The 14994-nt window shown below is 47.9% G+C and overlaps 1 protein-coding gene across 2 annotated transcripts in view; it reads right to left on the minus strand.

The window, feature by feature from the left end:
• The window catches only part of FSD2 (fibronectin type III and SPRY domain containing 2), a 44592-nt gene that overhangs the window by 19390 nt on the left and 10208 nt on the right, over positions 1-14994 (minus strand). Inside the window, exons 1-4 of one of the 2 annotated variants that reach the window (XM_044232125.1) lie at positions 3957-3994; positions 2104-2731; positions 1874-1969; positions 127-357 (exon numbers count right to left, since the gene is read on the minus strand). In XM_044232125.1, the coding sequence (XP_044088060.1) occupies positions 127-357; positions 1874-1969; positions 2104-2694 (918 nt within the window). In that variant the 5' untranslated portion in view covers positions 2695-2731; positions 3957-3994. Of the gene's footprint in view, positions 1-126; positions 358-1873; positions 1970-2103; positions 2732-3956; positions 3995-14994 lie in introns of those variants that run through there. The other variant, XM_044232124.1, reaches the window with a different exon arrangement.

The following is a 14994-nucleotide window of genomic DNA, read 5'->3' on the forward strand; positions in this document are numbered from 1 at the left end:
CCGGGAACCAAACGGAGGCTGGCCACGGTGGTCAACACCAATGCTCCAGGCAGAGAGGGAACACTCTAACCCGCCCCAGCCATGCCGTCCCTCGGGTTTGTGACCTCCTGTCACCTCAAGACTGACCTTGATGAAGTCAACCTTCTCCTCATGGCACATCTCCTCAATGGTTTCCATGAGCTCCTTACAGGTGTCGAGGTTTTCCCCACAGCCGACCAGCTGTCCATACAAGGCTTCCAACTTGGCTTTCTTTTTCTCCCCCAGAGCTTGCATTTTTTCTTCATATTTTTGAGCGAGTGTTTCCAAGATCTCATTGTAATGTGACTCAAAGTTCTGTTCTTGTCTCCCGAAGTTCTCCTGCAAGACGGGTAGACGTCGGCCGTCATCCCAGGGGACGTGCCGCGGCCGCTACAGAGCCACCGGGGCATGGAAACGTACCCACCCGGAGCTGCTGCAGTCGCCTCCCCCTGTCTGGTCATCTCTGGCCGGGGTGCTGGGCAGGGGGCGCCGCGGGAGCTGGGACCAGGAGTCGGCGGCTAGAGCCCCGGGGATGATCTCGGTGAGGAGCGCGGCGTTCTCTCCTGGAAGCATCTCGCACCCCTCCCGCTGCGCCCTCAGCCCAAGCTGCCCCCCTCCACTGTGGCCACTGCGACCTCGGAAGGTGGTCAGTGAGGTGTCGGCCTGCCGCTGCATCCTTGGGCCTTAACACGGAGATGTTCGCCCCGGGATTTGCCGCCCAGCTTTCCCTCCTGAGCCCCCAGCGTCTCACGACGCCCCCTCCTTTCCCTGACGCTCACATGGCACAAATGCCAGGATCCCGCGGACCCTCACATCGCCTAAGAGACGGCTGGCGGGGAAGGAGGGGAAGGGCCGCGGCGGGACGGCGCTGTCGGGTAGGTGGGGGGCACGGGAGGGCAGTGCCGAGTCTGGGGGCACAGCAGAGGCGTCACGTTCCCACACGCCTGTCAGCCACCGGCCGGCCGGCTCGGGCTGGAAGGCCACGAGACCCCTGGCTTCGGACGGACGCCGGCCTCACCAGACAACAGAGACGTTTCCCAAGAAAAGGCTCTCAGGACCGGCTCGGGGAGCACCTGCCGAGCGTCTTCCAGGGGCACAGCACTTGCTCGCGATGGCCCCAGAGCTGGTGTGAGAAACTGGGTAAAACTCAGAGCCCTTGCTGGGGGGTGGGCAGGGGTCCAGCTTTGGTCTGAGGGCGAGCTGCCCGTGTGAGTGTAAGGAGTCCGTCCAGGGGGGCGCACATGTCCCCCTCCCACCACGACCTTACGCTCGAGCCTTGCCTGTGCCCTGCGTGGGGGAGGGGTGCAATAGTCCTCTGCCCGATCACGAGCGGGAGAGGGGCCTGGGGCTTGGCTAATCCCCCCGAGGCGCTCTGTGCTACAGCCCGAGGCTGTGATGTGAACAGAAGCAGAGCAGGGCAGGAAGGGGGGGGGTTCCTCTCAGTCCTGGCGCCCCTCCCTGGCTGGTGAGTCTGGTGCTGGCAACCCCGCGGTGTGGTAGATACCTGATGGGCTCACGCAGGGGACTGTGACATGTTTGGTGGCAGGCACGGATGTGTATTCATCTTACGAGACGCAGATAAGAGTCGGGGGCACGAACAAAGAGGGACGGGTGTCTTGCTACACCCGGTCAAGGCTGGGCCATGGAAGAGCCCAACCGCTGAGCACGGCTGAGGCCACATAGAGGAGAGTGCGGGGTTCGGGGGGAAGGCGGACAGGTAAGGGGCTCCAGGAGGTGCCCTGGAACGGCAGGGCGGGCAGTCAGCGCAGATTCCGGGACTCGCAGGGGTCCCAGCCGCTGACCCAGCCGCCTGCGGCACATGTGGCCCGGAGACCGCTTCCACACCCGCTCTTACCTCCACCGTGATGAAAACCTCCTCCAAGTGATTTGCAAAATTCTCCATCTCGAGAATCTGCTTTTCCAGTTTGAACATGTTTTTGTGAACTTCATCCTGGCAAACAGAGGACGGCAGGAGCCATTAGTGCTCTTCTCTGTCTTCCGGAGCAGGCCTTTTCCCTTCAGCCCCTGCCTGCCCACTCGGGGACGCAGGCCCGAGCCACAACGCCACGGAGGCCACCTGCTTACCTTGGCGCTCTCCAGGGCCTTGTCGAGGGCCGTCACCTCGTGCTCCCCGTGCTCGTCCGAAACCTCCAGCGCCCTTACTGGCGCCTTGCAGGTGACGCAGAAGACCAGGGCGGCTTCGTCCTCGTCCTCCTCCTCGGGGATGACATAGCACTCGTACTCCTCGCTGGCCCGGCCGTGCGCGTACCCGTAGGCCTCTCGCAGGTCCCGGCCCGGGCCCGCGGCGCCCCAGCCCGGGCAGCTGCGCTCCCCGGCCTCGGGCCCCCTTCGCCAGTCCCTCTGCGCCCCAAGCGGCAGATGCTCCGGAACCTCCGCGCAGGGAGCGCTCCCGTCTGCCAGCTCGGAGCCCCACTCGCCCGCACCCCCGAGGGCGTACAGATGCACCAGCTCGTCCACCTCCTCCTCCTGGGCTCTCGGGGCCTTTCCCAGGGCCACGCCCCCGGGCTCGCTGGCCTCCTCAGCCATCTCGGCGTAGGCTTCCCTTCCTGTCTGCGTGGCCCCTTCTGGGAAGGGGTGCAGCCGGTCCTCGGGGTCATACAGATCCATGGGGTAGAAGTGGAAGTCCGGGGGAGCCCCCGCAGCCTTCCCATCCATGGCGCTTCTGCACCTGTGGGCTCCTCCCGCACGGCTCCTAGGACACCGGGAGAGGGAGGGACCCCGCTTACCAGAAAGCCATCCCAGTGAACTCACTCACAATGTTTAAAACATCGCCCGAGCAGCTCAGCTGCACTTTTACTTTGAATCATCCAGGAAGAGTGGTTGACCTTCTCCAGGAAGGAGGGGCTTTCTAAGCTTAAAGGGGGCCAGAAATTACCAGAGAAAGGTCAACAGGTCCCTCTTGACTCAAACAGAGCCCAAATAATGGGAAGTGTCTCCGCAAGAATGACAAAACATACAGTATAAATTGGTGGAAAAAAAATTAAGATTGCAATAAATTAGTGTGCAAGGACAATCCATGAAGTAATCACTTGGGCAAAACCATTGGGAAATGGTCCACCCTTATAAGTGACAGATAACAAATAAGTAAGATGCCATTTTTGCCTTCCTAGTAAGCAAATATTTTAAAATACATGATTCCCCAAGGCTGGGTAGGGCCCAGTGACAGGAGGGCTGTCCATAGGGTGGAGCGCACACGAGCCCTCCCTTTCCGGAGGACAAACTGGGTAGCATGGACCAGGAGCCTTAACAATGTCCCCAATCTTTGAGCTAGTAATTCTCATCAGGATCCCGAAGGGAAATATCCAATACAGGGGGAAAATGTTTCTTTTTTTTTTTTTTTTTAAAGATTTTTATTTATTTATTTGACAGACAGAGATCACAAGTAGGCAGAGAGGCAGGCAGAGAGAGAGAGAGAGAGGAGGAAGCAGGCTCCCTGATGAGCAGAGAGCCTGATGTGGGACTCAATCCCGGGACCCCGAGATCATGACCTGAGCCGAAGGCAGCGGCTTAACCCACTGAGCCACCCAGGCGCCCCAGGGGGAAAATGTTTCTATAAAAAATACCCACCGCAAATATTTTTGGAGGGAGGGGCAGAGGGAGAGGCCGAGAAAGAATCTGGAGCCAGCTCCACGCCCAGCGCCGAGCCCAACACGGGGCTCAATCTCCCAACCCCGAGATCGTGACCTGAGCCAAAATCAACAGTTGGACACTCACCCCACCGAGCCACCCTGTGTCCATAAAAATTTTTATGACAGGAAAACAAAAAGTAAAACCCTAGTGATTAGGAGAACGGTTAACTGAGCTAGGATACGCATACTCTATAGAACACAATGCAGACTTTAAACACTAGGGAGAGCAAATGCTAACTTGCGAAAGACTTACAGTGTGACATTAAGTAAAATAAACAGAACACTCACTCTACAGAGACTGCAATGTTTACCCTTTAATGGCGGTTCGTAAAATCTAGAAAGAAATAATAAATGGTAGAAGTAGTAAATACAACATAGGGAGTGGCTACTACTCATTGAGCACTTACTGCATGCTTTCCCCAAGCTCGGCAGGTTATAGGCATACCCCTGTGTGGCAGGCACTGCAATTGCCCCCATTTTACAGACGACAAGACTGTGGCTCAATCTGGAGCAAGGTCCTGTGCTGAGGAAGTTGTGAGGCTGGGATTTGAACCTTAGTCTGTGCGGCGGCCCTGACACTGTGCCTGATGGATGTCCGGCTACAGGGAGCCGAGGTGACTGGGTATCCAGCTGCGCTCTGAAAATGTCATCTCACCGACGGAGGACACACTTCGCACGGGCATCTCCATCCAGCGGCAGGGACACTAAGGCAGAGCAGTTTAACACGAAACTCCTCTGAGGGCAGATTTTGGCCGGAGGGCTCCTTGACAGCCTTGCTAAGGCTTTTTTAGGGTGTGCGGCAGGCTGGGGTGACGGCTCCAAACCATCCTCCCTCCCTTCCTCGGGGCCAGGCTGCATCACGGGCTGACGGCTCTTTCAGCCTCTCCCATCTCCCTCCCCATTTCATCCCGGACACAGGCTTGCCCTACTAAAATCCTGGGGTACCGAGTCCCACTTGGTGCCCGCCTCCTGGACGACGTGGCCTACTCCGTCTGCTGGACTCCACAGTCCCTCTTTCTTCTGGACACACAACTGCCGTAATGCCAGACTGTTCTTTATGATAGTTTTATGGACACAGGAGTCACACACCATACAATGCTCCTGTCAGAAGTGCATACTTCAAGAGCTTTTGGTATATTCGTGAAAACGAGCACCAATGGCCACAGTCCATTTTCATCCCCTCACAAAGAAACACTGTACTCTTCAGCTCTCACCACCCACAACCCCTCATTTCCACCAGCCCTAAGCAACCGCTAATCTACTTTGTCTCTATTGACTTATAAATGGAATCATATACTGGAATCACATCAGTGGGATCATATAATATACCGTCCTTTGTGACTGGCTCCGTTCATAACAATGTTTTCAAGACTCACCCATGTTATAGCATGTGTCAGTTTTTTAGAGCTAGATAACGTTCTATTGTGTGGGCACATTGTGTTTTATTAACCCTTCATCAGCTTATTTGCACATTTCCCTGTTTTTTAAGATTTATTTATTTGAGAGAGAGAGAGGGAGAGAGAAGGGAGGGAGCACACAAGTGAGGGGAGGGGCAGAAGGAGAGAATCTTCAAGGAGACTCCCTGCTGATCATGGCGCCCAATGTGGGGTTCGATCTCACGACCCTGAGATCATGACCTGAGCCAAAAGCAAGAGAGAGTGTGTGTGGCAGGAAGGGGCAGAGGGAGAGAGAAACTTAAGCAGACTCCCCACTGAGCGTGGAGCCTAATGCGGTCGATCTCATGACCCTGAGATCACCGTCTGAGCCAAAACCGAGAGTTGGATACTCAACCCACAGCACTGCCCAGGCACCCCTGTATGTTTCCCTTTTCATTTGGGTTGTTTTCACCCTTTGACTATCACAAGTAATGCTGCTAAAATGTTTGTGTACAGGTTTTCGTGTGGCTATATGTTTTCATCTCTCTTGGGTAAATACTTAGAAGTGGGGTTGCTGGATCATAGGGTAACCCTACGTTTAACTGTCTAAGGAAGTACCTGACCGTTTTCCAAAGTGGCCGGGCCGTTTTACATTCCTATGAGCAGTGTACAAAGACTCAGATTCTATCACAGCCCTGCCAACACTTGCTATTATCTGACTTTTTGATTATAGCCATCCTGGAGGGTGTGAAATAGTATGTATGTGGTTTTGATTTGCATCTCCCTGATGAAGACTGATATCAGGTATTTTTTCATGTGTTTACTGGCCATTTGTATGTCTTCTTTGGAGAACTGTCTATTGAAATAGTCTGCCTATTTTTAACTGGGTTATTTGTAAAATTTCTTTATGTATTCTCGAGATAGTCCATTATCAGATACATAATTTGCAAATATTTTCTCCCATCTTGTAGGTTGTCTTTCCACTTTATTATTATTATTTTTTAAAGATTTTATTTATTTGGGGTGCCTGGGTAGCTCAGTTTTTAAGTGTCTGCTTTCAGCTCAAGTCATGATCCCAGGGTCCTGGGATCCAGCCCTGCATTGGGATCCCTGCTCAGCGGGAAGCCTGCTTCTCCTTCTCCCACTCCTCTTGCTTGCATTCCCTCTCTCACTGTGTCTCTCTCTGTCAACTAAATAAACAAAATCTTTAAAATTTTTTTTTAATTTATTTGACACAGAGAGAGAGAGAGAGCACAAGCAGGTGGAACAGCAGGCTGAGGGAAAGGGAGAAGCTGACACCCCACTGAACAGGGAGCCTGATGTAGGACTCAATCCCAGGACCCCAGGATCATGACCCAAGCTGAAGGCAAATGCTTAACCAACTCAGTGACCCACATGCCCCCATTTTAAAAATTAAAAAAAAATGCTTAGGCTCCACACTCAATCTGGGGCTCAAAGTCATGATCCCAAGATCAAAAATCACACACTCTACCAAATGAGCCAGCCAGGCACTTCCCTCTTTATAGATGGTGGTGTCCTCTGAAGCTTTTAAAAGTTTTTAAATTTGATGAAGTCCAATTAATTTTTTCTTTTGTTATTTGTGCTTTTGGTGTCATATCTAAGAACTTGCTGCCAACTCTGAGGTTAAGCCAACCGTGCATTCCTCGGATAAATCCCACTTGGTCATGATGTTTAATTAATATATTACTAGATTCAGTTTGCCAGTATTTTTTTTTAGGAATTCTGCATTCATATTCCTAAGAAATATTAGCCTGTAGTTTTCTCTTCTTATAATGTCTTTGTCTGGCTTTGATGTAAGGGAGATAATGGCCTCACAGAGTAAGTTGGGAACTATTCCTTCTCTTCTACTTTTTTTTGCTTGTGAAGACTTGGCATTAATTCTTCTTTAAATGTTTCGTAACTCACTAGTGAAGCTATCTGGGCTTTTCTTTGTGATTTCCCCCCCCTTATTATTAATTCAGTCTATTTTACATAGGCCAATAGTTGTCAATTTCTTCTTGAGTCTTTTGGTAGTTTGTGTCTTTCCAAGAATTTGTCCATTTCATTTATTGGAATACAACTGTTCATGGTCTTCTTTTAATTACCTTTTTTTTCTGGAGTTTGGTAATAATGTCCCCTCTTTCATTTCTGATTCTAGTGATATGAGTCTTCTCTCTTTTTCTCTTGATCAGCCTAAGTAAAAGCTTGTCAGCTTTGCTGATCTCTTTAAGGAAGCAGCTTTGGGTTTTCTTGGATTTTTCTCATTTGTTTTTTTATTCCCCTCTCATTAATTTTCACTATAATATTTAATACTTCCTTCTTTCTACTTGTTTTGTTCAGTTTGCTCTTCTTTTCTCAGTGTTTTAAAGTGGCAAGTTAGGTTGTTGATCATCTTTTTATTTTTTTTTTTAATTATTTTTTTTAAAGATTTTTTTTTTATTTATTTGCCAGAGAGAGAGAGAGCAAGCGAGTACACACAAGAAGGCAGAGAGGCAGGCAGAGGCAGAGAGAGAAGCAGGCTCTCCGCTGAGCAAGGAGCCCGATGCGGGACTCGATCCCAGGACCCTTGGATCATGACCTGAGCCGAAGGCAGCGGTTTAGCCCACTGAGCCACCAAGGCGTCCCAAGATCATCTTTTTAAATACAGGTATTTTTAACTATAAATTTCCCTCTAAGCACCACTTTTGCCACATCCCAATAATGTGGCAAAACTTTTGGTATGTTTTATTTTTACTTTTATTCACCTTGAATTATCTTCTAATTTCCCCTTTGCTTTCTTCTTTGATATGTTAGTTATTTAGGAGTGTATTTTTAATTTCCACATATTTGTGACTTCCCAAATTTCTCTGTTATTGACTTCTAATAGCATCTCATTGTGGTCAGATAACATATTTTTGCATTATTTCTATCCTGTTAAATTTGTGGATGCTTGTTTTAGCATTTGGTTTATCCTGGAGGATGTTCTATATGCCTAGAGAAGCATGTGTATTCCGCTGTTGTTGGGGGGAGTGTTTTCTAGACGTTTGTGACATCCAGCTGGTTTATAGCGTTATTTGAGTCCCTATTTCCTTATTTATTTTCTTCTTAGTCATCCTGTTATCAAAAGTGGAGTACTGAGGTCTCCAAATGATATTACTGAGTTTTCTCTTTCTCCATTTATGTCACTTTTTGCTTCATGTATTTTGGTGCCCTGTTGTTAGGTACATATACATTTATTTTTTTTTTAAGATTTTTATTTATTTGACAGGTAGAGATCACAAGTAGGCAGAGAGACAGGCAGAGAGAGAAGGAAGCAGGCTCCCTGCTGAGCAGAAAGCCCGATGTGGGGCTCAATCCCAGAACCCTGGGATCATGACCCAAGCCGAAGGCAGAGGCTTTAACCCACTGAGCCACCCAGGCACCCCACATATACATTTATTTTTAAGACTCATTTATTTATTGTAGAGTGAGAGAGGTCGGGGAGAGGAGCAGACTCTGTGCTGAGCATGAAGCGTGACAAGGGGCTTGATCTCACGACCCTAAGATCATGACCTGAGCTGAAACCAAGAGTCAGATGCTCAATCACCCATGGCACCCAGGCTCCCTGCATGTACATTTATAATTACCATGTATTCTTGATGGATTGACTCCTTTTATTGTTATAAAATGTTCCTCTTTATCTCTAGTCACACTGATATCAATATTTCAAATTGTCCTTCCACTCAGCCTGGAGGTTATTACTTATTTTATGTTTTTAAAGATTTATCTATTTGGGGCACCTGGGTGGCTCAGTGGGTTAAAGCCTCTGCCTTCGGCTTGGGTCATGATCTCAGGGTCCTGGGATTAAGCCCCGCATCGGGCTCTCTGCTCAGCAGGGAGCCTGCTTCCCCCTCTCTCTCTGCCTGCTTCTGCCTACTTGTCATCTCTGTCAAACAAATAAAGTATTTTTTAAAAAATAAAGATTTATCTATTTATGAGAGAGAGAGAGAGAAAACCCATGAGTTGGGGGAGGGGCAGAGGGAGAGAGAGAATCCAAGCAGGATCCTGGGGGCTCGACCCCAGGACCCTGAGATCAGGACTTAAGCCAAAAGCAAAAGTTGAACACTAGCCCAACTGAGTCACCGAGATGCCCCCCACTAGAGGTTTTTTAATTCCAAGGCCATGAAATCTTATAGGGCAATATAATATTCAAAAGCAAGAGGATGCAGTTTTACTTTTATAACAAAGAGAGGAAGGGATATTGTGAACACAGAACCTGCATGAAGCCTCAACTGCTGGCTTATTTCAGGAGAGAGCAGCTCTGGGGAAGAGTAAGTATTACGTTAAGCATCTGGAATCTAATACTCTTAAAATTATCCCCATCCACATATCCCTTGAAAAGTCTTTATGTACAGATGTTGTAGTCTGAAGATCGATGGTATAAATGCTACCCCTTGTAGGAACTGGAATGAGACAAAAGGAGTGGGAGGGAATGGGAGCAGGAGGGGATGGCCAGGTGAAGAGAAGGAACAGTGTATTATTTGCTCCACAACAAATAATAACCATTTATCATCCTGCACAGTTTGCATGGGTCAGGAGAGAAGCCAAGGGAAGGAAAAGAAACATTCTTTTGTAAGTGAAGGGGTTTCCAATTCTTTGCTTTCAACAAAACTGAAGGAGGATCTAATCAAGTGTCAGCTGACATATGACTAAAAATGATTTTTCACAATAGACGACTATGTAATTTTTGGCATACATTTTGGAAAGAGTTCAAAGCGTTGAATGATAGTGCTATAAAAATATAATTTGTAATTATATGTAATAATTCATACATCAAAATGTGAATTAACTTTTAAAAAAAAGAAAAGTCCTACCCAGCTCACCAAGAGATGCATTTCCATTTCACATTTGTTTTGTTTAACATTTGTCAAAATTAGTAATGTATGTTGTTTTGCTCATATGTGCCTACAAATTGTTTTAATAAATTAATCCAGAAGAAAAAAGAGGTTACCATTTAGAGCCTTATGGTTCCAGGAAAATAAAAAATTTAAATCCCATGCATGTATTTTTTTTGTAGAGAAGTCTCATAGATGATCAATAAGACTTTCTAAATATAGAAAAGCAATACATTAGGACAAAACTCTAAAACTTCTCTTCTGAAAAGTTAAATGTAAACACAAGCTCAAGAAGAAAAAAAGAACAAGGTAAAATTTCTAATGTTATAAAAGGTTTTTTTTTAAAGATTTATTTATTTGTTTATTTGAGAGAGAGAGAGAGAGAAAGAATGAGAGAGCACACAAGTAGGCAGAACAGCAGGCAGAGGGAGAGGGAGAAGCAGGCTCTCTGCTGAGAAGGGAGCCCGATGCAGGGCTTGATCTCAGGACCCTGGGATCATGACCTGAGCTGAAGGCAGACGCTTAACTGATTGAGCCACCCAGGCGCCCCTAAAAGAGTTGTTCGTTTGTTTTTTAAAGATTTATATATTTGAGAGAGAGAGAGTGGAATGAGTGGGAGGGGAAGAGAGAGAGGGAGAGAGAATCCTAAGCAGACTCGATGCTGAGCGTAGAGCCCAACATGAGACTCAACCTCACGACCCTGAGATCACGACCTGAGCTGAACCAAGAGCTGGATTCTCAACCAATGGAGCCACCCAGGTGTTCCATAAGAGCTTTTGTTGCATTTTTTAGCACACTTGATGAAGGGCAGCAAACTATAGTAGTATTTAAGAGTCCATTAAATAAATTTAAGAGTTATAAAAGAGTTTTATTCGGAAATGTAAACATTTATAGCATGTCAGAAAGTGTATCTTTTTTTTTAAGATTTTTTATTGAAAGTGTATCTTTTAAAACTATTAGTACTTTTTAAAATAATGGTTTAAGATACAATTTACACACCATAAGGTTCCACTTTTAAAGTGTACAATTTAGAGATGCCTGGATGGCTCAGTTGGTTAAGTCAGACTCTTGCTTTTGGCTCAGGTTATGATCTCAGGGTCATGAGATCGAGCCCCCGCATTGGGCTCCATGCTCAGTAGGGAGTCTGCTTGAAGATTCTCTCCCTCGGCCCCTCCCCCAACTTGCGTGCTCCCTCCCCTAAATAAATAAATCTTTTTTTAAAAAGTGTACAAGTTAATATTTTAATAAATGTAGAGTTATGGGCTCATCACTGATATCCAATTCCAGAACACTCATCACCTCCCAAAACTACATACTCATTGGCAGTTACTCCCCCGGCCCCTGATAATGACCATCTACTTTTTGTCTCTATTTGCTCATTTGGATGAGATTGACTTTTAAGTTGGTGGACTTGGGGTAGATCGGATTGCCCTCCGTAACATCACTGGGTCCTTCCAATCAGTCATAGAGCTGAACAGAACAAAGGTGGCTCTGCCTTAAGCAAGAAGGAATTCGACCAGCATGTGGCCTTCAGACTTGAGCTGCAGTGCTGGCTCTCGCCTAGGTCTCCAGAAGGCTGGCCCACCCTGCAGGTTTTGCACTTGCCAGCATCCGTAACTGCACGAGCTCATTCCTTAAGATACATGTCTCTCTCATATTCTTTATACACATACATGTACCCCTCTCCCCCTTATTGGATTCAGTTTCTCTGGAGAACTTTAATACATCCATTTGCAAATTGGGTTATCTATCCACTTATTGTTGAGGTTTTTTAGTTTGTTTGTTTGTTTGTTTTAAATTTACTTGAGAGAGAGCACAAGCAGGGGAATGGCCAGATACAGAGGGAGAAGCAGGCTCCCTGTTGAGCAGGGAGCCTGACTCAGGTCTCGATCCCAGGACCCTAAATCAAGATCTCAGCTGCAGCAGATGTTTAACTGACTGAGCCACCCAGGCACCCCCATTTATTGTTGAATTGTCAGCGTTCTTTATATATTCTGGATATAAGTCCTTTATCAGATGTTTGATTTGCAAATATTTTCTCTCACTCTGTAAATTATCTTTTCACTTTCTTGAAGGTGTCCTTTAGAAGCACAGAAGTTTTTAATTTGGATGTAGTCCAATTTATCTATTTTTTTTCTTTTAGCTTGTATTTCTGGTATCATATATGAGAAACTATCACTTAATACAAGGTTATTTAAACTTGATAAAAGTTTTTAGATAATATAAAGGTTCTAAGGGAGGTCATGAGCCAAAAAAAATTGAAGACCACTAATCCATACACAAAAAAGGATGACCTTTTGTTTTAAAGATTTATTTATTAGAGAGAGAGAGCATGCACAAGCAGGGGGAGGGGCAGAGGGAGAGAATCTCAAGCAGACTCCCCACGGCGTGCAGAGCCCAACACAGGGTTTGATTCCAGAACCCCAAGATCATGACCTAAGCTGAGATCAAGAATCAGTCATCCAATTGACTGATCCACCCAGGCGCCCCTTAGAACGACCTTTTTGGTTTAGAGAACCAGTTGTTATTATTATTTTATTTCATTTAACTGTACAAGTCACAACAGGTGCAGTTGATGTCCAAATATTGACTGAAATTTCTACCCACTGAACTGTTCTACCATTCTAATTAGCCTGCACAAGTCTTTATCAAAAACGCATTCCTACATAAAACCAGGAATTCTGTGAACTGCTTAACTTACTAATCTATTTTGAAAATAATTTTATTGAATTATAATTTATATACCATAAAATTCACCTGTTTTAGGTGCATGATTCGACAGTTTTTAGTAAATTTCTCAAGTTGTGTAAGCAACCCCACAATCCAGTTCCCAATGCCCCCTTTAACAATGAATTGTGATAAACCTAATGCTTTTTTAAAAGACCACCATTACTGGGGCACCTGGGAAGCTTAGTCAGTTAAAGCAACTGCATTCAGCTCAGGTCATGATCCTGGGGTCCTGGGATCGAGCCTCCTATCATCAGCCTCCCTGCTCAGTGGAGTCTGCTTGTCCTTCTCCCTCTGCCTTTCCCCCACCTGTACTCTCTCTCTCTCTCAAATAAATAAATAAAATCTTTAAAAGAGTAAAAATTGAAAACTACTATTACTAAACCATTCCAACATGGTATATATGCAATACATCGGGGCTAGAGACAAGGATTTGGGCCACTGGCAGAGAGTGGGCCGTGGAGCCACGAGAGTGGATAGAATCACCTGGCGCAAGTGAGAAGGAGGAGGGGGGCAGGAATGGAAGGAAAATAACAGAATTTAAAAAAATGGAAAGACCGAGTTTAGCACTCCCCCACCCCCCACCATAACCATCAATATGATTTAAACAGCCCCCCCGCCTTAGTTTCCACTGTGGGATCAGAGCAAGCAGACAGCTGTCTGTCTAGCCCCTTGGAGTCAGGGGCAGCGCCTCCCTGACCCACAGCGCTGGTCCTTCTGCAGTGAGGGACGCCTCGCTGTTGATAGGCTACCCTTTCAATAACTACCCCCAAGCTATGTAAAAAATGCCATTCATGTTTCTTTCCATTTTCTCTGGTTTTGATTGCCTTTTAAAAAATACAGCGTTTTCTGCTGCCCTAATTGTGAAATCCACGGACACTGGCCCATGTTCTGCCGGCTGTTCTGTGACTTTTTACCCTGCTGACCCAGCTCAGCCTGCCGTCTGCTCTCGGGACGGTCCCCCACTGGGCTGCTCCCCACATGGGCCTTTCCCAGGCTTCCATTCCTGCCCCCCTCCTCCTTCTCACTTGCGCCAGGTGATTCTATCCACTCTCGTGGCTCCACGGCCCACTCTCTGCCAGTGGCCCAAATCCTTGTCTCTAGCCCCGACCTCTGCTGCAAGCCCAGGCAGAAGTTTAGAGAAGCCGCAGCCTTCCTGAACACTCTCATTCTCCCACATCTGACACCGCTGGGTGGAGCTCATTGCCTCTCACTTTCTCCACTCTGGTGTGGGACGTGACAACACACATGCTATCTCCCGAGCCACAAGCCTGTGATCACCCCCACAGGCCACGCCAGCTGATGCCTGAAGTCCCAGGGAGCTGGCACCCTCTTGGAGAACCTGCTTTCTCTGTGCTCTGCCTTTAACGCCACTGATTGGGTCCTGAGCCCCTCCCTGCACATTCTGCTACAGGCCTTCCGTTTTCTATCTTTTTTTTTTTTTTTTTTAAAGATTTTATTTATTTATTTGAGAGAGAGAGACAGTGAGAGAGAGCATGAGCGAGGAGAAGGTCAGAGAGCGAAGCAGACTCCCCATGGAGCTGGGAGCCCGATGTGGGACTCGATCCCGGGACTCCAGGATCATGCCCTGAGCCGAAGGCAGTCATCCAACCAACTGAGCCACCCAGGCGTCCCCCGTTTTCTATCTTTTCGTCTGCTCTATCTGCAGAGACCAAGGATCACTCAGCTGTCCCACCTACCCTGTCAGGGAAAAGAACTTGGCCCATGTTCAGGGCTGCTCAGAGAGGGCCCTTTGCCTCGTGGCCCAGCCCTCCCTTCTCACTCTTGGAGCCCGCTGCCAGGCTCCTCTTGCTGCCTGACCCCGGCCCCCAGTTCTGTCCTATGAGCACAGGGAAAGGCTAAGGGGGGCAGTTAGGAGCACAGAGGACTGACCCCCATCCCCCATCTGGCCTTACTTCGGGAAGAGTCATAGTAGATTCTGGATGCCAGGGAGGGAGACCCGCTCTACCCTTAACCTGGGGATGTCCCCAGCCACCTCTCTTCATCTGGGCTCTGTCCCAAATGTCACTCTTCCAACTTAATCAGGGCAATAACCCTCCTTGGAGCTCTCTCACACCCCTGCCATGGGCTCACCTCAGCTCATGCTGACGGCAAGACAAAACACAGCCGCTGACTGGCCTTCTCTGCGCGTGGGGGGACAGTGGGAATGGGCGACTCAGGCTCTGCCCTGGGGAGTCCCTGGGACTCTTGCCTCTTGCCTGCCCCGCTCTGCAGTCCGCACAGGATGCTCTTGTTTCACTTCCCCCGGCAGCTCCAGCCAGAGCGGCGGACTCCCAGCGGCCAGGAGCGACAGAGACAACGAACACCCCCTCGCCGCATCTAGGCATGCAACTGGCTTCTGGGGTCTGG

This window comes from Neovison vison, chromosome 13 (genome assembly GCF_020171115.1).
Source record: "Neovison vison isolate M4711 chromosome 13, ASM_NN_V1, whole genome shotgun sequence".
NCBI lineage: Eukaryota > Metazoa > Chordata > Mammalia > Carnivora > Mustelidae > Neogale > Neogale vison.